The 25648-nt window shown below is 50.1% G+C and overlaps 5 protein-coding genes across 5 annotated transcripts; 2 read left to right on the top strand and 3 right to left on the bottom strand.

Annotated features, from left to right (window-relative positions):
* Positions 1-2144: 2144 nt before the first annotated feature.
* NCS54_00938700 (Hypothetical protein) lies at positions 2145-3383 on the top strand (the record flags this gene model as incomplete). The annotated part of the gene is made up of 5 exons (XM_053154737.1): positions 2145-2574; positions 2627-2870; positions 2919-3022; positions 3078-3178; positions 3261-3383. The coding sequence occupies exons 1-5, from the start codon at positions 2187-2189 to the stop codon at positions 3381-3383; spliced, it is 960 nt and encodes a 319-aa protein (XP_053010712.1). The 5' UTR covers positions 2145-2186.
* A 6833-nt stretch (positions 3384-10216) lies between these two features.
* Positions 10217-11673, bottom strand: NCS54_00938600 (Hypothetical protein; the record flags this gene model as incomplete). The annotated part of the gene is made up of 2 exons (XM_053154736.1): positions 11415-11673; positions 10217-11355 (listed from the first exon to the last, which is right to left on the bottom strand). Exons 1-2 carry the CDS (start codon positions 11617-11619, stop codon positions 10217-10219), a joined length of 1344 nt encoding a protein of 447 aa, XP_053010711.1. The 5' UTR covers positions 11620-11673.
* A 5656-nt stretch (positions 11674-17329) lies between these two features.
* On the bottom strand, positions 17330-19247 carry NCS54_00938500 (Hypothetical protein; the record flags this gene model as incomplete). Its single annotated transcript, XM_053154735.1, has 10 exons — positions 17330-17501; positions 17556-17658; positions 17709-17992; positions 18046-18129; positions 18187-18363; positions 18413-18496; positions 18553-18716; positions 18777-18901; positions 18948-19025; positions 19079-19247. The coding sequence occupies 10 exons, from the start codon at positions 19245-19247 to the stop codon at positions 17330-17332; spliced, it is 1440 nt and encodes a 479-aa protein (XP_053010710.1).
* A 367-nt stretch (positions 19248-19614) lies between these two features.
* Positions 19615-21404, top strand: NCS54_00938400 (DAO domain-containing protein; the record flags this gene model as incomplete). Its single annotated transcript, XM_053154734.1, has 7 exons — positions 19615-20052; positions 20108-20266; positions 20317-20426; positions 20478-20637; positions 20705-20811; positions 20861-21169; positions 21218-21404. The coding sequence occupies exons 1-7, from the start codon at positions 19771-19773 to the stop codon at positions 21402-21404; spliced, it is 1314 nt and encodes a 437-aa protein (XP_053010709.1). The 5' UTR covers positions 19615-19770.
* Positions 21405-23318: 1914 nt separating this feature from the next.
* Positions 23319-24564, bottom strand: NCS54_00938300 (Hypothetical protein; the record flags this gene model as incomplete). Its single annotated transcript, XM_053154733.1, has 3 exons — positions 23319-23337; positions 23395-24060; positions 24110-24564. 3 exons carry the CDS (start codon positions 24562-24564, stop codon positions 23319-23321), a joined length of 1140 nt encoding a protein of 379 aa, XP_053010708.1.
* Between the last annotated feature and the right edge of the window lie 1084 nt (positions 24565-25648).

Below are 25648 nucleotides of genomic sequence, written 5' to 3'. Positions count from 1 at the left end.
GCACAGTTGATCTCAAACCAGGATCATCAGCACATGTTTGCACCACAACGGGGCTGAGGCAACGCAGTGTGGGGGCGTGTTAGAGAAGAATCAAGCATGATTCGCCAACTTTGGCTCGCTTATCAACATTCTCGAAAGACGGGAGACGGCCCTAAGCAAGACCTCACCAGGCAGCAGATCCCAATCGACGAGAAAGACCGTCATGACTTGCTGCAAAAGCGGCTCACCTTTGATGGTCCTACATTGCCCATTTGGGCAGCTCGTCACTCAATGCGCCTCTTCCACCTTGGGGTCTTGCCAAGAGAGGACCAAACACTACGTATTGATGCCGTCCGCTCTTTGGCCTCAGTTTCTACGCCCTTACCTTGTGCGCTGTTGAAGTTAGGCCAAAGCCTGGTCCAGGGCTGGTACAAATCCATGCAGTAATACAGAGCGAGGGGGGATTATTAAACTGCTGTTAGTCAAGTAGTTGTCTGTGTCGGCGTTGTTACTGTCGTGTGCCAAGTCACCGAGCCAACGTGTCAGGAGATCCATGCATCTGTTCATGTGACGATGGGTCATGGCGAGAGTCCTGAATCAGGCCTTCTGGGGCGAGGACCTTGAAGGTGCTGTTGTGGTAGGCGGAACACTATCCTATAAACGCATCGACGTCGCCGCATAGCTCCTCGCTACCAGTGTTTTCACAGACGCGAGATCCATTTGCACAATAGGTAGCAAAGAGTCTGCCATGCTACCACGGAGTTGACGGCATGGTGTAGTCAGCGAGCTTGTCGCGTATCTTTCGGTCGAGTTCTTCGGGGGCCTCGAATGCATGACCAGAGAGCCTGGAAGAGGAGAGTGGTCGGTTCGAAACTGCCACGCTGGTCGTGATTCCTTCCAAGCTTGCTTCCGTGGTCGCTCGGTTGGGCGGGCATCATAGTTCGTCAATGATCGAATTGGTCGCTGTTTCTTGAGGAGCCCATGGCGTTGACGGGTTGGGCATTCCTTGTCGTGGGAGAGTGTCCCCCAAGATCATACGGGCCTGGACAGACTCTCGAGGCGTCGCGGGCACAAGATCTGGGGCAAGAAGAGGAATTATAGGTAATATGTCCCACCACGGCGGGAAGGATTTCCATAAAGGACAATATTCGCTTCTCAGCATGTGGTCATCGACGCGTTATCGACTCGGATCGTTCGTTTGGGGATCGTCTTGCAGTGAGAGCTCGTCGGAGCGCCATTGGTTTCGAGATTGCGCTGAGATGAAGGCGAAGACGTGTGAGACAATGCATGAGGTCGCGTGAATAGGCGCGTTTTTGTGTTGATTGTCCTGTTTGAGGTGACGCTTTTGCCGGATTGAATGGGGAGAGTTCAGATCGATGGGTGCGATGCAGGTCGGCCACGGCGGGGCTGGTTTCCCCGGGCCGAGCCGCCAGTGTTTATGTCACAGAACAACACACCTGACTTGATCTACAAACCACGTAATAAACCGCTGACTCAACATGATTCCTTACTGGATTCCCTTTAGTCATGGGATTAATATGGCTGAGGCTTGCGCACTGCATGTCCATGTACATGTTGCACGCTTAGAAGTACCATACGGATCTCTCGCTGGCTAAAGCTATAGGTTAGGTTACCTACCGAGGTATGTAGGTAGGCGACAGCCTCAGTACCTCAACAAAGAGTAGACCACGAGATACATATTCAGAAGAATTTCATGAAGGATATTTTGAATGGTATCTTTTCTTCTTCCTTGATGCGTCTTTTTCGCGATCAACATCTTCTGGGCGACTGAACCTACTGTTTCGCCCCATCATAGAGGTTGTGAATGGTTTCATCCCCCATCTGGGGGGCTGTCGCACGTATGTTTCCCCCATGTTGCTTCCTTAATGCATGGAAATTGGAAAATACCCTGAAGCTAGATATAATAGTTATAATGGCACGTCCTATCGTCCGGTCCATTCCCGTACCCTTCTGCAAGAGAGGTGAAGCTCGAACGGAAGCATGGGTATCGAGGCTGCCGAGAGCCTGCTGCCAGGCGCATGCAGGTGGCTTGTGGCTGGTGAAATGACTGGCTAGGCTGAAGGCACGTGATAGAAAACATCAGGCTGGCTAAACGGCTAATCATTGATTCATTGTGAATTGTGATACAGCTTTCAACCTGGTTCCCTTCATCGTTACCCAGCCGCATCGCTAGCATATCCCTTAGAATGGCGATCCTCCCCGACGTCCCCGGCCTCATCGCCTCCGTGATAGTGGCGGGGCAGCCGGCGACCGAATACGAGCCACCTGACGACGGTGAAATACCCACCGACCCAGACCAAAGCTTCGCTCGACTCCCGGCATGTCATCGCTATATCGAATCCAAGACGGGCGCAACTTTCAAGATCAGGGTCGATGTCACCTCTGCCTTTGCCTTCCCCGGAAGCAGCGACATCCTGCTCACTCGCGTCTTCATTGATGGATCCAAGGAAACCGGTGTGAGAGTCCGAAAAGACGATGTGCCTACAACATGCCATGTCTCGCAAACGACCAGGTTCGACGCGGCCCTCAATCAAGAAGTCTACAAAAAATTCATCTTTGCTCCAGTCACGACAAGTCCGTTGCCTGCACAGTATAATGGTGAACGTTTGACTAACACGATTCTCAGCCGAGGACATGGATAGTGACAAGGTTGCAAGAGATGCCAAACGCGTGCAAGAACTGGGCACCATCAAAGTCGTCGTCACAGCTGCCAGATTTGAGGGTTATCGGGAGTCGAAACCAAGCTCCCGGCGAGCATCCGGTGATGTTCGGAATCCGGGATCGAGCTCCCAGCAGGCCATCGATCACACTCAGTCACTTGAAGTTGCAGAGAAGGCCATGAAGGGCAAAGAGCTTAGCCATGGTGCGAGGTAGGAATCCTGTGCCCGTTTTGACATGTCTATTCTAATCGACTATAGCTTTGTTACTGTGCCTGGACGTGCCTGGGAGCCCAAACCCAGGAGGGCCATCATCAAGAACCGTTCGGATATTGCCGTCTTCTATTTCCACTACCGGTCTCGCGGTGCGTTGACACATCCCACCTTGGCAGTGTCCCAAGCTCACTAACTTTGCTTTAGATGCTCTTGACCACGAAATGGTAATACCGCGATCACCACCAATGGCTGCACCTGTAAAGATGATCCAAGACCTCACCAATTCTGACGAAGAGGGTGTCAAAGTAAGCATCAGGCAGCTCCACTGAGCCTGTCATCTTGGCATGTATGTAGCGATTGGTATGATTTTTGCTGACTGTTGATTAGATCAAGCCGGATGCTCCAGCCCGAGTCAAACGCGAGCGTGAGAACGTGCCAGTATCCAAGATACCGCTGAAGATGGTGAAGCTCTCCAACGGGAGAGAAGCGATCGACCTGACAGACGATTAGTTGGGTATCTTCTTGTGAAGTAAACGACCTAGAAGGTCATGGCTCGTATTATGAACAGTAGACAACGGCTTTTGTCGCTGTGGGAACTATTATCTTTATGACGGTGGATGGACATGCCTGGAGCTGAAGGAAGTGGGTCGAGTTGTGATACCTTAACTACAGGGCGAACTCTCGGGCGTTTGATTATTAGTTCGGATTTGGTTTGTTAGAAAAATATTATTGATGCTTTTAGGTGAGACAATCAGGCATAATTATTGAAACGCGGACTGCTCTTAGGCCCTGATCATGAACGGGGTTCAAAATGAATCACGTTTCGGCAAGGGATATCCTATCGCATAAAATTAGCGCAGCCACCGTCTTGTACCTAAAACCCCGTCATGTTCATAACTATTCCTCAACGGGCGATGGCCCTGACCGCCTTCCCCACCTGTCAGAAGGTCATAGTGAAGTCATCACGGCTGTGATACTGAGCAAGTAAGCATATCGACTTTGAAGCTGAATTTGAACGCCTTTGGACACGATTTTCGAGAAGAAGAGAGTCGTCACTGTATCTCCCATAGAAAATATACCTAATTCGAAGAGATGCCGCTCACACGAGCCCGTCGGAAGTCCAAGAAGCGGTCCCAGTTACCGCCGGCTACACAGGAAGCATCACAGCCGCCGCCCACGCACCCTGACGATCCTAGCAGTCAGTCAGTCACATCAGGGTCTCAAGCCAGCCGGGGTTGGCGGTGGACTGACGAACAGACTTTGTACTTCCTTGGAAGACTCCTTGAAGCCCGCCGGAACGGTGATCTAAATATCAATAAGAAAGGGGCGTACCGGGATGTATTGGTGAGCTTTATCCCGGGCTTTAAGACGAAGTGGACGGACCAAAATTGGTCCTACGATATAATAAAGAATAAGCTGCGGAACCTAAAAGACTTCTAGCGTGCTTTCCGTAAAGCTTATAACCTATTAGGAGGAGGATATCATGAGAGGACTAGACGCGTTAATCTTAGCCGGGATAATAGGGATAAGATAAAGGAGAGATACCCGCAGCATGGCCATAAAGCTGTGACGGAGGGACTTCTTATTAGTCCGTATATCACGATGGACTCGTGGGAGGAGATTTTCGCAGATAATCTGCCAGCAGGCCGGCTTATCACTGCAGCGGATGACAATACAGTCTAGGTGGGCCAGGACCCGAGAGGTAGGGCGGAGGGCGAAGACGAGGATGTCGTGATGACTAACGACGACGATGAGGGAGTCGAGGAAGTCGAGGAAGAGGAGGAGGAGGATAAGGAGAGTGACGACGAAGCAAATGATCTACCACAGAGTCAGCTTCCGGATTCTCTTTAGCTTCCCGACTCTTTGATCCCTGATACTCCGCGTGAGGAAGGATTTTCGTCGTCGCCGGCTCTAAGACCTTCGACGCCGGGGAGAGGGTTAACTCTTGCTTTATCGCGGCTATAGCGGCGACAGCGCAATGCGATATCCGAGTATTAGACTCCTTCCTCAGCGGTAGCGAAGAAGAAGAAGGAAAGGAGTGAGGGACCAATCACGGCGGCGGAGTTGAAGGAGTTACTTCGCGATGATTCTCAGAGGAGCTTATCCGTTACGTCACGGGCAGCCGGGTCAGAGGACCTAGAGAAGGCAGTCACTAACTGCTTAGAAGTCATCGGAGAGTCAAAAGGCATGCCCTATGCCATGAGGGCGATCTCGTTGTTTAAGGAAGTGAGGAATGCAGTGATATAGAATGCGCTAGGTTTGAAGGAGGTAAAGGAAGCTTAGGTTAAGAGCCAACTTGGCCCGGCAGAATAAGGCTATGTGGTTACTGTGCTTGGATAACGAGGCTTAGTAGTATTTGATCTCTTGAGGCAGCTTTTCCCTAGTAAATTAACCCTGATTTAGATGCCTTACTACCAACTGCAGTCAAGCTATCATAAGTCTGCTTTTGTAGCTTCAAATTACCCCTCACCGCCTTCGGCCGCGCTGCTGGCTCTCTCTTTGTTCACTTTCCTCAACCTCATCGCTTCCACCGCTCTCGCCGCCTTCTTCACGCTCACTACCTTCCTCGCCTTGGCCGCTCTCACGGCGCTACTGACTTCTGGCCTCATGCTGCTCTTCTTCTCTTTTTCTTCTCAATATAGCGCTATACTGCCGCCAAGTCGCTTCAGCGATAATATGGCGTAGCCCGAGCGAAGTCTATGCCGGCACGAAGTCATCCGCACGCCTCTTAGCCGCTTCCATCGCTTCCCAGGCGAGAGGGAAGTCATTCAGGTATATCAGAAGATCAAGATCACGCTCGCTGGGCTCTAGGCCATCTGCTAAGAGGAAATTCCATAGACCCATGACTATAAGCACGATCCGATGCTGGTCTCTAATGGAGTACTCGGCGGCGCTATGTCTCACGATCTTGAACTTCCTCTTAACCCGGCCAAAGATCTACTCGACGATCACGCGAAGCTAGGCATAACGAAGGTTATATATCTCTTCCGGGCACTGTGGCCATCGAGCAGCTACTTCCCAGTCTTATAGATAGTATCTCATTTCTAGGAATAGAATCAGGATGCCTCTTCTAGAGCCAAAACCCGCATCAGCAATATAGAATCATGCTAACGGGATTCATAGGTTCATAGTCTTTACTATACGTATAAATAAGGAGTCATTAATAGATCCCTCGGCGCCCACGAGCATATACACGAAGAACCCTTCGAAGTTAACTACTGCGAGGATATTCTATGAGATATTATTCTTCCTTGACCAATATCTTCTCTATTGCTGACGAGGAACGAAGGCAGGTATATAATATCCATCTATAGCCCCGATAGCACCGTTGAATGCCCTTATCTTCAGGGAAAGCTCCACGAAAGTCAATAGATCAAGGAGATGACTTATTGGCTACACAACGAAGCAGACATGCAGTCGCCGGAGAGGTTCAATGAGTTCATAGAATACATTCGAGACCATTCCCTAACTAACACAGAAGCGAAAGGCAGTATTTCTCTGCGGCTCCCCGTACGCGAATATCCATAGCATAATCATTAACTTCTGCTCGAGAGACATACGCCTACTATCATGAGCAGCAGTATTAATCCGCAACCACCGACAGAGGGCCTAAAATAAGGCGTATGGCATACGAAATAGGTGCTTGAACATATCATCGTCCCCTCCGAGCAGCCACGATGCATATTCTCTCGCAAGGTACGTATTGGCGCGTGGACGGCGGCGGCGGCGGCCTCGCCAAGTTGGTCTCTCATCGCCGATGACACCGAGGAAGCGCAATATGATGAGAACCCTATGGCGGTTAGTAATGACTTCATCTTCTATTGCTAACTAACGAAGAAGCTCCTCGTCGTCGAGGAGGCCGTCATCGTCGATTAGGCGGGTGATTTCCTCTATTTCCTCGTCTTCAGATGTCATTTCTGACCAGAATTAGGACTATGAATAGCTTCTAATCACCCCTTCCTGCCTAATTCAAAATGAATCACGAAAATCAGTATGATCGACATCCCTCTTGCCTCCACGGGCAAGCCGAAGGCCGCGGCAGCCCCCGGCTAGCGTGATACATGTGGATGACGATCCTTGGGGTCAGAGATGCAACTAGGACGGTCAATTCTTATATCCCCTGCTTGGAGCGGTGCCGGATCGAGGAAAGCGTGTCCCCTCATTCATTTAACAGGAAAATTTGAATCATGATTCATTTTGAACCCCGTTCATGATCAGGGCCTTAAGGTGATGTTGAGATGCAGATCACCCACCCCCATCCATCGTTGTGTCACATGGATCTTTTTAGCCAGCGCTCCCCAGGATTCCATTGAATTAGTCAAATAGTTGCGCATGACATATATATATATTAACGGAACCTGCCTCTGATTCCCTGGACGTTATCTGTGTTCTTTTTACCGTCCTTAACGTCACCCCCCTGAATCGAGAGCGTGAATTAAATATCCCTCTTGTCGTCAAGCCATCTTTTCATACCAACATCTCACAGTCTCGTTGTCTTTCTAGCTCGTCCCAATCCCAAACTTATGTTTTGAACAACCCTACTCATGGCTTCCTCATAACCACCAGCTGTGCCTCGATTATGGGATCCAAAACCAACCTCCGAAGAGCCAAGTGACTAAGAATAGTCTCGTGCTTGAACCCCCCTGACCCGACCGTCTGTAAACGGACCTCTCTCCACGATGAGCGTACGGGCCCTAGCCACTTTTGACCACACTTGAATCACCTGGGATGCCAAGTCAAAATCCTGTCCAGCGCTCCGCCAGGTTATCGTAGCTCGACAGTCCTCCTGTGCGTAACGGAACAAATATCCATACCCCTCGCCAGAGTTCCACAGCTCAATGATCCGCCGCCGAGGAAGTTTACTGGCTGCCCTGCCAGCAGCGGTGAGCAATGACTTTACTAATTGCTGGCTTGTGGATGGTCGCAATGAATTTGCCCGGAGAGAGAGACATTTTAACTTTGATCTCCTGTGCTTTGCCTCCAGGATTATTTGTCTGAGAAATGTCTTGGCGCGGAGCTCAAGGGTAGGACAGAAATTGGCGAAACGATGACATGATCTAGTCATCAACTGTGATAGTGGCATGAGAATGTCATGAATTAGTCGATAGTGATGGCTGGCTAAGATTCCCATCTGCATCAGTGAGAAGCTCTGAACACCAGCAGGGAGGTTGGGCATCAAGTGCCACTGGGGACCTACAATCTCATATTAGCCAAACCTCATTCTTTTTCTTCTATTAGGTAGATTTCTCTTATCAGTCAGAAAGGCCTCGTCGTATTCCTTTGTCCGCCCTTCCCATCTCTCAAGTCGAAACGATTCTAGGGCCACGAAACTTTCGCGAAAGAGTTTCGCCAATGCCTTGCCCGTGATTCCCCTGAAGAGGCTTCGATGCAGAATAAGTCTCTTGACTATGGGAACCTTTGCGAGACTCCGCGTTGGGTTACTGAATCCCTCTTCTCTCTCGACCAGCCACGGTTGAAGCTCAAGTGGCGTTCCACGAAGCCGCTGTACCATTCCGCGTTGGACCACAGCCGGGCGTCGTATGGCTTCAGAACTCATTATATCTGCCCTTTTCTTCTTGTAATACTCCAAATAGCTCGGGAATTTTCCCAAGTCCTCCTCAAATCGGAATGGGTAGTCGTTCCGGATGTCGAGTTGGAGAGGGTGGAATATCTCGTCGCTGGGCGAGTAAGCGGTAATCTCCAACATGAGCCCCCCACGGATGCCATTCTAAGAGTATAACGCATTGAGCAGAATTACCATGGCCCGCGTGAAAGTCTGGTTGTTCCTGTTACTCAAATTGTTAGTGATATCTGAAAATGTGAGTGCTATGCGCCGAAATGTTTTCTTTTTGAAGAAGCTTCTCCACTCGCGAGACACAGCAGCCAAGCACGAAGCTTTGGGAAACCCACGGTCGACGGTGGTTTCTCCATGATCATTTTTCGGCAAAATGCATTCCAAGGCGAATAGACGGATCTCCGGGGACAATGAGAACCAAGAGAATCCGGCAGCGGAGGCATTACTAGTTGTGGAGGTATCCATGGCGGTTGATGTTGAGATTTGCTGAAGTTTGTAGCAAAATACTTCACATTCTGATCTCTATGAAGATGAGGGGGCAGTATTTAACTGCTAAACAGATTTTTTTTTTTTTTTAGCTTTTCATGCGTGTTTGGGGTGCATGAGTGAGTGTACACCAAAACCTTGCTATCTTGCGAGAACTTTCAAGTCACCGGGGCAAGAAAAAGAAAATCCAAGAAGACACGAATCAATTTTGATGAAAAGAACCATCAAGTTTCCTTGCTGACATCCGATTTACCACTTTCCTTCGGAAGATATGTTCCCATGCTTAGCCGTAGACTTCCTCTGTTTACTATGCTTCACACGATGGATGATGAAGGAGAAGATAAATGGACTCAAGAAGGACTAATTTACATTAAGGTACAAATTAAAAAAACATTGTACTCATAGTTACTTAACTGACCATTCTTAAATGGCCGGACGGTCGTCTGGCTCAGTCATCCCATCAAGGGCCGGGCTTCAACTACAATAAAGAACACATTGTCAACACATCATAACATCATATCCCATTGCTAACACAGTGGCCTCTTTTTTAGTCTTTCTGCGACCTGCAGTAGAAGACTCATACCTGGCTGCATCATGAAAGGTTAAATCTCTCAAGGGGTTAAATGGCCGGACAATGTGTCATCTGTCCTGGCCACCATTGCCAACCTTTCCCGGGCTCTGGCATCAACCATATGCCACTATCAAAAAGAGGGATGGCTCGAAGCCTACATATGACTTCTTTCCCGTTGTATTAAGGCACTAGGCAGAATGCTTGTGCGTTGAGAATTGTGCTCTTTGAATTGGTGCACTCTTTTAAACCTGATATGATTCACGGGATCGGTTTGCTAAAACCATGCAAGAGATTCCAGAGGAGTTGCGGTTTGCCTCAGATCTCCTTCTCTTTTATCATCAGATTGTTACTAAGCGAAATCCTTGCAAAATCCAGTGAAGTTCAGCTAAAGATAAGATATGAATAACTATCAACGAAGGATTGATCGCTCCTATGATCGATCGCTTGCCTTTGGCCTTGATGATTAAAGGCTTGCTCAAGGAGTGGGAGTAAACATACTAGATTGTAACTAGATAAGAAGGAAACATTCGGTCATAAATAACGATGAACAAAGTATTGACCCTGCTTTCTCATGTTGAAACTTCGCTACTTGTTTTACCAACACACCTAAACGGTTCTGCCTTTCAAAGCCAACACAACTAGCAATGTGATTCCATTAAATCGTAATACCGTTCAATCTCCGAAGCACACACTCTGTAACATCCGAGTAATTTAATACTGCGCCTCTGATCCTGCACCTGAGGTCGACTGAGACGGAGGCGGCCGAAGTGGCGTATGCTGCGTGCCAGGCATGCGACAGGGGGAAGACATCTGACCCAACCGGTATGCTAGGGCTCCACCAGCCCAGTTGAGAGAGCTTTGCTGGCCTTTCATTTGAGGAATGTAGCCTTGCTGATTTCCCGCGTTGGGGTTCGCACGACGAAGTGGCCGTGGGCGCATGAGCCTGGTGCGCGGTGAGATGGGGACCACACTGCGAGGATATCCAGACTTGTTGGCTCGGGCGGCGCTGTCAGGCCTGTTGGGGAATGGGTCTTGGGGAAGGCCACGGGCGAATTCTGGCAATGGAGAGTGAGAGCCTTGCCTGGATGCTTGGCTGGGGGTAGAACCCGCTCGCCTCCTGGAGCTCTGTCGAGTAGCTGGTCGTGGGTTCGAGTTGGATCTCAGTCTGTTTGACCTTGCAGACTGGCCGCTCTTGACTGAATCTTTGTCGTCGTGGAGTGGAGTAGGCAGAGTACCACGTGAATCTGTTGACGGGCCTGGTGAAGGCGTTTTGGGGGTGGGAGGTTTGCACGGGTCAACGGGGGATAGACTGGTGTCGCCTGTAGTCTTGATCATTCGCTGTCGATAGTTGGCAATGTGCTCTGCCTGGTGTCTTCTCTGGTCTGCAAGCTGCTTGGATATATCCTCATCGTCGGCGGTGTCGTAATCGGTCTCCTCCTGATCGTCATCCTCATGGATTTGCTGCTCGGCGTCGTTCCAGGCTTCTCGAACATGAGATTCTTGCACTCTAATTTCAAGGTAGTTCTCAAACTGTGCCGGCGTAATGATCTTGTCACGGCGAGGCAGGGAGATTTGCAGCTTGTCGAGTTCCAGATCAAGGTCGATCTCTTCGGGCTCGGGGCTGTCAATGTTCTCCTTGTCATGGATGCGGGAGAGCTCTGAAAGAGAAGCGAATCCGTCAGATCTTGGGAGAGGACGGCTCGGTTTTGAGGAATCAGGAAGGACGATGACGGGGCTGTTCAAGAGAGGCCACTCAGGATCTTGATCAAGGGGCGGCACAACACCAATCTCAAATGGTGCCTCGGGACTGTGGAAGAATTGTGTAGACTGCTCTTGTGTACTCCAACGCGCTGACGAGCATGGCATTAGTAACATGTCTGCTACCACGAGAAGAGGGCAATGCATTTACCCATCAAGGGTTGGGGGGTCACATGGTTGTCGCTCTGTGGAGGGACGAGATGAGTCCTCTTATCAGCTGGCGCTCGCGAGAAACCATCGGGACCTCTCTGCCCGCTTTCCAGCTTGGTTTGAGGCGCTATAGTGAAATCAAAGGTATTCGTGCTGATGCTTCGTCCCCAGAAACCCCCATGGCGCTTGTAATGAGGGGGACTCATGATGCTGGGGCTGTCAGGGACGACAGCGTTGCTTTGCTTCTCACTTAGAAAAAGGCTCACGAACGATGATAGGAAGCAAACCTGGCTAAATGTGAGAATGAATATGTTGACTGACTAAATACCGTTGACAAGTGACGTAGTGAGTAACTTGGAATAATCTTGCCCCTCCTAAAAGGGGGTTCTCCCTTGCATATGTCGTGGCCGAACTCTGAATGGCTACTGAAAGTCCACCCACCAGCCACGGTTAACAAGTTTAATGTCCACGTCATTTGACTCTAGCAGGCTGTTGTGAGACGTCCAACTCAGACATGATACGAGGATCTGAAACGAATGCCATATCACAAAAGAACACGAAGATCTCGGCAGTAGCATAAGACTAGGAACAAATGTTGCAACGGTCTAGCAGCCCTCTTAAAGAGATGTAGGATACAGATGACCTCCACGTCTTTCATTGTTAGAGAAATCCTTTGTGCAAGAACAGCACCGCCTGTCCCCTTCAAGACAATTGGGGGCTCCTGAAGCCGTGATTGGCCGGAGAGCAGTCGCAGTCCCCACCAGCTCAGCAACTTCGTGCGTCGAGACAGCGTCACTCACATTCTTGCACAAAACAGCGTCCAGGGGCAAAAAGATAACCAGCCGGCAAAAACATACAACAGCGGGGATTCGCTGGTCGTCACCGACCCAACTACTAATCCGCCCCTCACTGGCTTATCTATGGGAGAGCGGACGGGATCCCGAGTTTTCCAGTGGGTATGGTCGTATGTGGCAGATGGTGGTGCAATTACAGTCCAACAATGGAAGGCCAACTTGGCCTGCGGTTTCGCTATAGTCGTCCATCTCGGTCCCCTATTAGCTGGTCCACTCGCTGCAGAAACTCGTCAGGTAGTTGAAATGGTCCTCCAAGTTGCTAGAATCACCTTATCGGCTGTGTCCAGAGTGGGCCTGGTGTCCACTTCTCTCATCTCTTCCTCTCACCGTCAGCTTATTGCCCACTTGTAGTATGCGTCGTTTGAACACGATCGTCGTTTTGGAAAGAAACTGTAACTCTAGAAGGATGTATAAAAACTGTATCATTTGCTATTGTGGCTGATGGTCTGTTTGGACCTATCTTTGAAGATATAAAAAATAACTTTTGACTTACTGGCACTCAGCTTCCGGTTTCCCTTTCCTCCATGCTTTATCCATCGCTTTGCAGATAGATATGATATTGGAAATAATCGTGAGGACGGAGCCGACCACAGCCAGAACATTCCTAACAACCTCAAGGTCGGCTAGCTCATACGGTTTGGATGGCTTGGACAGTTCGCGCGGCGATGTTAGTGAAAGCGGTTGGAGTTGCGAAGGTGCAACAATCATAAGACTTAGGTGAATTAAGAGAAGATCCCGCTAAGTCTCTTCACAGGTAAGTAAGAAGATGAGGTAGAAGATAGACGCTCTTTTCCTAAAGAAGGTGTAGAGTCTTGATGATAGTCATCATGGTGTTCTAGGTATGGTATTGTGTTGCGATGCTGTCATGTGTTAATAACTATACACGTTGTTAACCCAGATTAACTAGACAACCTAACCCCCGAGCTGAGAGAGGAGAGGGCGCTGTTTGAGAAACTAGGGGAAACCGCACAGTTAAGACACATCTTTACTCAGGCCCATTGACCGGAAAGCTTCCAGCACCGCCCAGAGAGGCTAGGCTTGAAATCAAAGAAGAACCGAAGTGCCGATTCCGAGCCATAAACGATGCATTTCTTTCTAACTTCATAGATGAGAGCCGTTTCTAGTGTCTTTGTTGCGAGCTGGTTGGGAAAAGAGGAGCTACCTACGTCTAGATGCTCGTCTCTCCCGTCGGTAGCAATAACGCATCTGCTGAAATACCTCATATTCCCTCGAGAGTGGGCGAATCCTTTCAAAGCCGACCCCTTTGTTGTTCATATCGGCCCAGTTAACACCCCCCCCCCCCAAGGTCTCGCAAGCAAACGCCCTTGCCATTCTTAGCCACCGCAAACCAGCCCCAGTATCGCAGCCGGGCTTGTCGCACTAGAGCACACCTTTGGTCTTGTCGCAAAGGACAGGGTTTCTGTCCCCTTGGTAGTCAAGGTTTGAGAGCCAGTCAATGCTCAGAGGACTTTCGTTGTACCACCCCATTTGCATGTGGAGAGCTATGTAGCTCCAATGGACTGTTTCCCCATCCATCTCACGTATCCAGTTATAGTTCGCGCCGCATTCTCGGCAGACAAATTCATGATGGTCAGAGGACCAGTGGGCTGACCTGAACCATCGCGCGGCAGGTATCCCAGATGGCGGAAGACAAGAGCAATCATCTGACTAGAGTCTATCAAAGTTGTTTAGAGTCTTTGAGTTCGGTTGCGAGGCGCTGCTGAATACTGTCCATGTCGATACGTCGGCGGTGGTCCAGGTGCAGCAAGATGATGGCTTTTGTGGCAATAACATGGGTCGGGATAAGACCTGGCAGCGAACGAATTTCCGGATGACAACTCGAGGTCATGGAACGCCTGGTGCGATCGTCGAAATTCAAGGGCATATGTGCAATATCCTTGCAGACAATACTTTTCGGTAGCAAGTTTCCGGGGCTTCCCAGCATATGCCTTCCGGAGAGTGTTCGATGAGTGCAGAGAGAGAACTGACCGAGGAGTCCGACGCATTTTCTGTTATGTTCCTTTCCCGGGCGTAAAGTGACCTCATCCACCGGACTAATTCACCCGTGTCTGCAAGGTGAGTGCAGCTAGCACAGAGAGAACTTCGGAGCAGCACGTCTCTGATTTCCAGACGCTGATGAAATCCGACTTGGGTCATGCAAAAGCTCTCCCCCTCAGATCGGAGAAACTCTAGCCTGAAGTCCTCGAGTGCGTGACCCTCAGCCAGGTAACGAAGGGACCGACAAGTTTGGCGAAGCATGTAGAGAGAGCTGAGTGGTAGACGTTTCAAAACTTCCATCAAGAGCTCTTCCGGTAACTACGTTGGGGCCGATATCATCCGAGCGCTGATGACGGGCCCTAAGGAGAATCGCGAGGTATGTTCTTGGTGCTGGCTCTCCGCCTCGAAGGACGAGACGTGCGGGCCTGAAAGGCGAGGGACGTCATATGCCTTTTCAGGAGGTCGGAGAGTGCCGGACAAACGAGCAACCCAGTTAGGCCAGTGGTGGGCGACAATACGCCATGAGCGTTCGGATCTCATGTTGGTTACTCAGTGATAGTCGACTTAGCACTAGCAGTGGGAAGACATAAAAACGGCCGGTTTACCTTGGAATAAAAAAGGAGGTGATGTTCTTTTATCCTACGGCAGTCTGTTGTACGGACACGCAGGGGCGCGGATTTTAGGGTTAGTCTGTAAGAAAGCTTGTAGCCTTCGGATATGACTCTTTATGTGCGTAAGGTTTCTTCCCTTCATGACTCACCTGATAATGTTGAGAACTTGATTGCTATAAAGTTCCAATAAAACGGAGCGAGATTGGACCTTGCAAACTGATTCTGACCAACCAACCTGGAGAACAAGTCACATCCTGACCTGGAACCGAGGCCCAAGGCCTGTTGCACATTTCCGGATTCACCAACCTTGCAGACAGGCCACTCACTCAAACTGTCTATCCAGATGGAGAGTGAAATGAGAGTTCATGGCTTAATTAAAAGTGCTGGAGACTGGTAAAAGGTGGGGGGGGCTGGACCACTGGCCTGGTGTAGGCTCGCCTGCATGACATCCGAATATGGTCCACAAGCACCACCAAAGCAGGCACATACGACCATACCTACTGTAGACCACGGGATCCCGTCCGCTCTCCCATAGTTAAGCCAGTAAGGGGCGGATTAGTAGTTGGGTCGGTGACGACCAGCGAATCCCCGCTGTTGTATGTGATTTTTGCCATTTTGGCGGTCTGAAGGGGATAGATACCCTTTTTGGCCCCCTTGTGTTCTGAGGTTATTCAGGTTTTATGCTTGAAGATCTCGATCCTTCCAACAAGCTTACAGGTGCCCCTGATCGTGTGATCGTTTTGCTGGTAACGTTGCCCAAACTCGAAAGTCATGTCAAGGGACCACAAGCCCTTCTCATCGGCTCACTCATCTTTCTGAGCCGAGCCACCACCGCAATGCACAAAGTCACCTCTCCGCTAATTCTATTCTAACATGACTTTTTCACCAATCCAGAAGGCACAGTTTCTGGTTTTGCGGGTGGAAAGTATTTTGTTCGGCGATGGTGACTCCTGAAGGCAATCAAGAATTGATTACTCTCCTTGATCGCATGCTGGTTGACCATCACCCTTCTTTTCGCCTCTTGAAATGGGCACCGTTATAGATTTGATCATTCACAGTTTTTGATAGTTCGACTGGCAAACTGAATGGAGACCTACGCTTTCTATTCCCAGCTCTTGTGTATAGTGTAGTACAAACTCCATCCCAGCCTGCATCTTCGCCTGTAACTCTTCTCGCGTAACGGCCCCTTCGGACCCCGAAAGACCCGTTTTGCTTACTAGAGCGCCACATTGCATCTCCTGTCAAGCCATTGTTTGCATCCTTCTCCGCAGTTAAGCCCGAACACCCTGTACCTTGCAGACCCAGTTTCCACCAATGAACATGACCGATATGATCTGGTCTGGACTCAAGACTGGGGACAATCCATTACAAAGGTCCTTGCCAGCGGTTGTTGTTGATCATATGACATCTGCAAGAACCCAGCCAGGTAGCAGAATGATCCTTTGAGGTTCTTTGGCGATAGTGACCAAAAGAAACTGTTCCTCCCCAGACCCTTTCCCCTAAGGACACATTTGATACACATTGGTCTATGATGATTACGGCCGCACGCTGAACGATCTTCACATTCAAATAACATAGTCTAAGCTCTAAGCTATCTGGTCCAGTTTGCAAAGATTTCCGTACGAAATATTGCTCTCAAAGACACAAGAACCTAAAGCCCCCACGTTCTCATGGACCTTTCTGAGAGAATTTAACCTTGTTCATGCGGCTCGGAACTCGGAATGGGCAGATCATGCGAGCCTCCCGATTTCGCTCATCCTTTGGAACCAACGTCTTCCTGCATCCCAACTCGAACAGGACCAGGAGACAAAAGGCCCTCCCCGTACAGCGTACCAACAAGGTAAAGACTGCAAGCCCGCATTGCAAGGAAACGCTCGTGGGGGCATCACAGCGGGACGAAGCGAAAAACCCCGGACACGCCGGGGCTCGGGTCAGCCCTAGTAAGGAGCTTGGTTGTTCCCCTGCGCGGCGGGTGGGCAACCAAGTGAAACCATTTTATCTAATCAATCAGCTAATCGGCAAACTATACCCCCATTTCGAGCCTAGTTTCGCCCCTCAACCCACTGCTGCACCTTTGTCCAGCGGCACGAGAGCGGGATCCTCGCATTGGGGCGAATCCTCCAGGTGCTGACCAGCCGTGGTTGTCGCGGCTGCTGCTTTTCCCCCACGAAGCGGTTTGTTGAGCCATTGGGCGTAGTATGTAACTTTACATCGAGTGATGTTGGCCTGTCTCAAGTATAAGTGGCCCGCTAAGCCGCTCTCACAGTCAATCATCATCCAAACAGACACCTTCAGTTACTTAAGAAGTCAATTCTACTCCTCCAACTTGCACCATGTACTCCCCCGCCGTAAGTATCAACACTGGCCTCTAAAACTGCCCAGCTTCTTACACATCTCATAGAAGCTCTTTGTCGCCATCATGGCATTCACAGGAATTCGGATATCTAGGCCCTTTAACTCTTCCTCTCGATATCCGGGTGAACTGTCTCGATATCCCCAGTCTTCTCTCCCAATGCGTTCAACTGTTGCTCGGCAATTTCGTCGGCGGGGATTCTGTCGGGTGTTGTGTTGACCAACATGATCATTGGGAGAAGAGCAGCACCAAGCAGGGCAAATGTAACACAGCTAAGGAAATTGTTAGCAGACGTGCCTCGTTTGAGGTGCATACGCAGAACTTACAAGCCAACCAGAGGGTCACTCGTCGTCTGAGTGTTCATACCATAGGCAATAGCCTGACCAATGGCCTCGAGACACCTGAACGCAGCTCCGTTGCGGACGTTTTCTAGAATGTCAGTTAGCATGGTCAATGAGTATCAGGGGTGATGAAACTACCTTGAGCATTCATGGCAAACGAAGAGATGAGCCAATACATATATGACTGCGACAACGGGCCGGTGGTCTGGACGAAAAAGTACGGCAGGAAGGAGGAAGGGTACAGTCCATCGTCCCAGTCGATAGCACCCGGATCATTGCGCTTGAACCTGGTCTGCATGATGATGGACCAAATGTAGACACCGACGTTGAGCGTCACGACTATATAGAGACCGACTTGGGCGCGGCGGCGTTGGGAAAGGTGCTTGGAGTCGAGGATGAAACCAAGGCCGAAGCAGCCGACACTAGAGAGATATTAGTATGAGCCGGCCGAGAACAAGGACGACCATAGACTTACATGCACAGAAATGGCGAGATGAGCGATGAAAGCGCGCGAGCGCGGACGGTGAAGTGGATTCCCAGGTACGTGGACCAAGAGCCACTATTCCTCTGTCAGTTTCCAATTCTGTGATGGGGGAGGCACTGCAGGCTATATTACCTGTAGAAGAAAGACCAGAGTGCCCAGAGAGAGGACAGCATGATAAGCCTCGAGGTCATGGTCTTTGAAATCCTCTTGATCTCTTGCTTGGTGGAGAGGGCCTCCTCGGTGACGATGTGTGTGCCATCAGATCGAATGACGCGTTCAAAGGGAGTGATCATGAAGGCGAATGGTAGACTAAAGCCCAATTAGTAGATGCAAGCACAATTTATGGGTTTCCACTTACGCCAGGCACTCAATGATGAGGAAAGCAATGTATGTGTCGGGAGTAACTCCGCCGCTGACACCCTTCTGGTAGTTCTTTGATAGACTTGGAGAAGAGGGCTATTAGCCAAAGGCACATGTGTCACCATTGAAGATACTCACTTGATCGCACCACCGACTAGCTGTCCGAGATTTCGAGACACAATCCACAGAGCGAGATACTTGCCACGCGCACCAGACGGCGCAAGGGTCATGATTGCACCAGCCTCAGCAACGTACCAACAGCCGGTACCGATGCCATCGATCGCACCGCCAAGAATAAGATACTAGTTGTTGCAAGTCCTATTAGTGCACGTAAAATCGAGGGTGCATCTCAACTGGCTCACCCATTGGTTACCAAACTTGCTGTTGCAGTAGTAGGACGATCCCAGGATGGGGAAGGACATGGAACCGATGACCAGAGCCCACTTGACGCCGAGCTTGTTCACAATGGGACCTCCGAAGAAGCAAGCTGAATTGTTAGCCAGGCGATTCTTTCTTTGTACACGAATACATACTTGTCGCAAGCATGGTATATGTGAGAGCAGTGGCGATATTGGACACTCGAGGAGTCGCAAGACCACCACCACCAAGGCCTAGAAATATTCACATTAGCGGGTGGAATTCGAAAAGGCAAGAGGGCATTTACCTGCAATCGCATCTGCCATGGCTGGACCGCAAAAGGCCTGGATGCTCAGCAGGATCATCTGCGTCAGACTGTGCCGCCATACTCGTTTCCATCGAGGCATGGAAATCTCTTCAGTGGTGGCCATTCCATGGTCAGGGAGACCAGAGACTGCAGTCTTTGAGTCGGCCATTATGAATAAACGGCTATTGCAAGTATGTCGAATATGTCCAGCTGTGGGTTGAAGTCATTGAAGTGAGGTTGCATGAGATGTCTCTTTATACACATGGCAACACAGTCACAACAACCCTGTCGAGATAACCCCTCTCGCTAGTGGAAGGTCCAGGCGAGTGGCAAGGAAGGTTATCTCGAGTGGAGCGAGCGAGTCAGAGCATGAAGGTCCAAGCGAGAGCCAGCGGGGAAATCACCTGTTGGATAAACCATCACGTCTTTCCGAGCCAATGGGCTTCAAGGACACGAGACTTTCTATCCTTATCCCCATGGGGTTTGGCGACTTTCTCCACAAGTTCCGAGTTTGTCAGCCGACCTAGTCATCCAGAGGGAGCAGAATCGTTGAATTCGCCTTGATAGCATCGCTTGGAGCTTCCACTGTGGGGCCCTGTTATCGCCTTAATTACTCGACGAGCCCCTACCATCCTCGATCCTTGGTTGTCTTTAGCTTTGTGCCCAGACATTTCCTCAAGATTACACGCCAAATGACGCTGTCACGAGACTCGACCAAGGTGGTCATTGTTGGTGGAGGCGGCACAATGGGCTCCTCCACGGCACTACACCTGATACGCTCCGGATACACGCCGTCCAACATCACCGTCCTCGATGTTTACCCAATTCCTTCGGCACAGTCGGCTGGATGCGACTTGAACAAGATCATGAGCGTTCGACTGCGGAACAAGGCTGATTTGCAGCTATCGCTTGAGGCGTTGGACATGTGGAGGAACGATCCATTGTTCAAGCCCTATTTTCACAATGTCGGCCTGGTTCGTTTTCCATGAGGCAGGTTTCAAAGCCGAATGCGTATTGACGACTCGCCAGGTTGACTGCTCGTCATCCAAGGGGGGTATCGCGGAACTTAAAGAAGAACTCCAGACTCTGGTCGATGCAGGTTTTGGTCTGGACAAGACCGGCAGCTGGCTTGAAAGTGAGGACGAAGTCTTGGCCAAAATGCCATGGCTCACAAAAGATCACGTCAAGGTAAGATACTCGAACAATTTCAAGTGATAAATGCTAAGACATTACCATAGGGATGGAAGGGCTTATTCACCACTAACGGCGGGTGGCTCGCAGCGGCCAAGGCTATCAACGCCATCGGCGGCTTCCTCAGAAGCCAGGGCGTACAATTTGGCTTTGGAGGGTAGGTTGCTCTGACCTCGCGAGTGTGTCTGTTGCACTCACATAGTCACAGGCCTGGTACCTTTAAACAGCCTCTCTTGGCCGCCGACGGATCGACATGTATTGGTGTTGAGACAGTTGATGGCACCCAGTATCATGCCGACAAGGTCATCCTCGCTGCCGGTGCCTGGACACCAGCGCTGGTAGATCTGGAGGGCCAATGCGTGTCCAAGGTCAGTACAGGAACAGCCATTGCCTTGGCCTTTCACCAAAGGTAGAGCTGACTGGGAAATGACACAGGCTTGGGTCTTGGCCCATATCCAATTGACCCCCGAGGAGGCAGCTCGATACAAGAACATTCCCGTCGTGTACGATGGTGACTATGGATTCTTCTTTGAGCCCAACGAGTAAGATGCACCATCAAAGCCAAGATCGCATGCTAACATATTCCTTTAGAGACGGCATCATCAAGGTCTGTGACGAGTTTCCAGGATTCACACACTTCAAGAAGCATCAACCATTCGGTGCCGCCCATCCCAAGCTCATCTCGGTTCCCCGGTCGCACGCCAGCCATCCCACCGACACCTACCCAGATGCCTCTGAGGCCACCATTCGGAAGGCCATGGCCCGCTTTTTGCCGGATTTCCGAGACAGAAAGATAATAGATCGTGCCATGTGCTGGTGCACTGACACTGCCGACGCAAACCTTCTCATCTGCGAACATCCAAGGTGGAAGAACTTGATCCTCGCGACGGGAGACAGCGGGTACGTTTACGCAGCAGCGACTATTACTTTTCTAACTTGAATGTGTAGTCACTCCTTCAAACTGCTACCCAACATTGGCAAGCATGTTGTTGAGCTATTGGAAGGCACTCTGTCCCAACAGCTTGCCGAGGCTTGGAGGTGGAGGCCTGGGGGCGATGCACTCAAGTCTCGACGTGCAGCTCCTGCCAAAGATCTTGCGGACATGCCAGGATGGAAACATGATGCACGACTATAAGCTTTGGATTTAGGTGATTTGCTGGCCTTGCCGTGAAATCTGCGCAGTGTAGAGGAAAAGGAAAACAAAGGGAACAACGTCTCTTGCTTCACTGATTGTTCATCCCGGATAGCGATGTCGTCTCGCTATCCCACTTCCTCCTAGAAGGAATAACAAAACATTTCCAAAGGAGGGCCGAGTCGAAAAGAATACATTGGATATCGGAAGCGCTGTCAGACGGCAGACATGATATGTAGTATAAGTCGCAACGACTCGGCGTGAGAGCGCAGCAACTTAATGCCCACGGTGTGACAACCAAACTTGAAACTTCAAGCCCAACTTCTATCGTAACCTAGTCTCATAGATAGACATAGCCTCCTTCTCTTGGAGAGACTTGCCGAATGTTTGTTGCCTCGGCGCTTCCTCATCATGATGTTGTAGTCCTGTACCCTCACTACCAAGATTATTTATGGCTCTCTCCTAGTCGCCATCTCCACCAAAGTCTTTCATGCCTTCGATGATTTGCTTGATGACGTCTGCGGGATTTGCGGTCGCTTTCACCGCCGGTGGCGAGTCGTCGTCGTCTCTCGCCCAAAACGGGAAACCGGCGATGAGTGTGGCCGATGCCAGGACTACCAGGGCTGAGGTGGCAAAGCGGACCATTCTGAGAAGATTCGAAGCTTGTTTTATTCTGTGAGTGGGCTATAATGTTGAAAAAGCTGGACGGGGGGCTGAGTTGAATGAGTTCTGACCAAGTCTTTTGGTGGGAGATGGGCCTTCTTAAGTACTAGAGCTCTTGACAGGTACGCATGGAAATACCCTGCAGATCTTAAGCACGACTCGTCTAGATAGATCGGCTCGTATAGCATTGGCGTCAGCATATATACCGATGCAGCAGGACATGTGACATGCAAACGGCGAAGGGCTTCTACTTGTTCAGACATATTAAACATGAAAATACTACAGTAAATAAAATTGATTTCAACATTGATATTCAGGCATTGTTATGTAAGACCTACCTACTTCATCATGCTTTTTATTCCCATTTTGTCTTTTAAGTGGGATAAACTACCACCTTTGCACGCCCCGTGCGCATGGGCAGCTCGTATCGCATGAAACTTGGTCAACTGGGCACATGCTTGACTTCCCCGATCCTCCAAGTATGGATCCTCCTTGAAGCAAGGATTCGTTTGCAAGCAGACCAAGGCACATCACTGCTATTTTCAGCCCTCTCTGGCGATCTTTTGTGCGGGGTTAAATCTCCAGCCTTAACGTCAACATAGCTATATGGCGGCCACGCTTTCCATCCCTTCTGAGTGCATTTAGTGGCATTGTTCTGAAACAGCTGGCCCTCTCGACGCGAAATACAAGGAGTTTGTTACGGAGCATCATTTCCGACTCCGCTTGGTTGATTCATGCCCATCTGGAGCTGCGGACATTGCGTTTAGGTTGGATGATAACACAGCGCGATGCGCAGCGGACCTCGTGCATGCGTGCGTCTCAGCTCAGCCCCATATATGAGAACACGCCTGCAGTCGAGGTCGGTAAAGGCGGCATAGGTGCTCGAGAGTCGTGTTTCAAGTGGTAGATCGAGATGGATTAAGGGGACGGAGCATTCGGCCTAACAGGTCTGCTGAGAAATGCCTGCATGTTTTTACAAGGAGACCAGTTTTTCCTTCTGTAGTTTTAGTGATTTACTTTCAGGATCTTGATACCTGGAAGTGTACCCGTATTCAGGTGTATCAAGACAGTCACGTAACGTCATGCACGGTATGCTAGGCCTCGATCCCCTTCGTCTGCGTCTCTCAGCATGTACAAACAGCAAAGTGCTGATTCATTAATGACCTAGCAACTATCCGAGAAAAACCAACTGCGACTCCAGTTGCGTCAAGAAACGAACTCGTATGTCACTATCAAAGTGAAATGACCTTGTCACTAGTCAAGGTGAAGTACTCTTTTAAAACACCATTAGCACAACTTCCATATTAGACTTATGAGAAAATCGGCATACCTTATTTCTGATGTCTCTATCGGACCATCGGAGAGAGCCACGGTCAAACGAGGCCCAGGATGGAACCGGTCGCCAGCCCCTCGCCTCCAGATTTGAGCACCTGAATTATCCGCAGTCCCTTGAACATATCCATCTTCTGGCTCTATATCGTCATCTAGATGCGTGCTAAGGACGATCAAATTCGACTTTTGGGCAGTTGAGAGGGACTTGGTTAGAGCATCCACTCCAACCTTGTTAATGGGGATACCAAGTCGCACTGCCGAGAACATCCCGCCTTCCCTGCGACCTGCGACCCAGATCTTGACGCTCCGAAGATTCTCGAAGCTTTCCAGGTGAAGCCAGTGGAAATCAAAGGGATTATGAGGATCCGCGCTGCACACAGGTTCGAGTGCATCCTCCTCTTGCAAGAATTTGAACATCTCATTGTAATCGGCCCAATCCTCGTCCAAGACAGAGCACATGAGATGCAGCTGGAAATCCAGAAACAGAGACACCTCAAAGTTGAGAGCGTACTTGCGAAAGGCCTCGGGGATTACGGGGTTGAGGTGCTTGTAGGGCGTTGATGCGTGAGGCGGCTGACAGTGACCGACAAAGGACTGCAGGGCCAGCATGTCTGTAAAGACGAACGTGGTTGTCGAATACAGAAATCTAAGACAGTCCTCGGAGCTACAATGCTTAGCAATAGACACAATGGTGGGTTGTAGGTAATACTCACATGAACTTGCATGATAGCAGCATTGGCAAGTAGGTGTCTCGATCCCGCTTGGGCTTCTTGTCGCACCAACATCCCCCTATCGACGTGTTGTAGAAGAAGTTTGTTTCTTCCCCAAGCTCCTTGTCAAGCCGCTCGCCGCATTTCCAGTGGTTCATCCAGCAGCTCTCAAGTCGTCGGCGATAAGCGGGGTCGTTGAGGGGTTCCCCCAAGGGGACCTGCTTCTCTTGCCTCAGAGCCTCAATCTCGGCTTGCAGCTCATCATGTGGCTGGAACCGGGAAACGCAGGGCTCCCGGTGAAGGTGCGATTTCGTCTCATCGGCTTCTGGGTAGATGTGCCAGACGACGTGCTGGCGGGGAGTCCAGGATGGCCAGAGCTCTTTGTAGATGGCTGCTCGAATGTCGTACGGCAGCCGAGTAATGAACTTGGATTGCGCTTGAGGGTCGGCAGCCATCATGATGCGAGATTGGTCAAGTGCTAAGAGATGGAAGTTGATAGATGAAGAAAAGGAGAATGATGGTGTCAACTTGTTTAACTATATGTGGTACGTACGTGTCTAGGATGTGGGCCAAGGCTGATCGGTAGGCATAACAGGCCCCCGGTCGCCTCCTGAGCATATCCACCAAGTCCCCTTTTTCGCGAATCAGCACTGCGGCGGCCTAATTGTTTCTCCGTGCATCACTTCCAGTCAGATGATCAATTCTCACCTCTTGGCAAAAGAGATTCAGCTCAGGATGAGAGAGCGTAAGTGAGGGGTCAACAACCTTGTCAGGGCGTCACCATCATCGGACATGTACCGGGGTAATGACAAATTGATTCTTCAAAGAAATAGATTTTGCAATCATGAATAGGCAAGGTTTGGCTCTATCCTCTAGAACACTGTCGGATCTGTCAATTGCCTGGATCGAATGCCAGAATCCTGAGACACTGCCTGCCCTTTGTGCGGTAACAACGGGATTGCAGTGGCAGATGTGCTTGTCGAGGTCGGTTGGTCGGGTAATATGGGTAGCCGCTAATTTCTCGATACCAATACTTCTTTATCTTCATGAAATACAAGTTCTATGCGACCGTCAAACTGGGGAGGGACTTCCACATCTTCATCTCCAGGCCTGGTCACTCGCACGACCACCAGCTTCTTGAATGTCTGCAGGTTTTGAATACCTGCTGACGTATTCTGGAGGGCGTGCGACGTGGGCTGTGAGTTGCATGCGAGCATCAACATTTCTGTGACGGAGTCCCATGCGTCCGAGGACTGGCGTGTATAGACTAGACTGAATGGCCAAGCACCAGAATCATGTGCGCCAGAAGCACGGCAATGGCGGGGTAATCAGCGATTGAACTCACCTTGTACGCGAGGCCATTGATCGAGATGGAGGTAAAGAAGGGTCTTCTAGCTCAGTTATCCCATCAAGGGCCGGGTTTCAACCATATCAAAAGGCACAATATTAACACATCGTAGCATCATATCCCAATGCTAACACATTCTAAGGCCTATTACTCGCAAAAATTTCTGCTAGGCTGATGGCAATGCTGGTTTCGGT

Source organism: Fusarium falciforme, chromosome 7 (genome assembly GCF_026873545.1).
Source record: "Fusarium falciforme chromosome 7, complete sequence".
NCBI lineage: Eukaryota > Fungi > Ascomycota > Sordariomycetes > Hypocreales > Nectriaceae > Fusarium > Fusarium falciforme.
The sequence above is the reverse complement of the archived record's forward strand: the minus strand, read 5'-3'. Positions and strand labels throughout refer to the sequence as shown.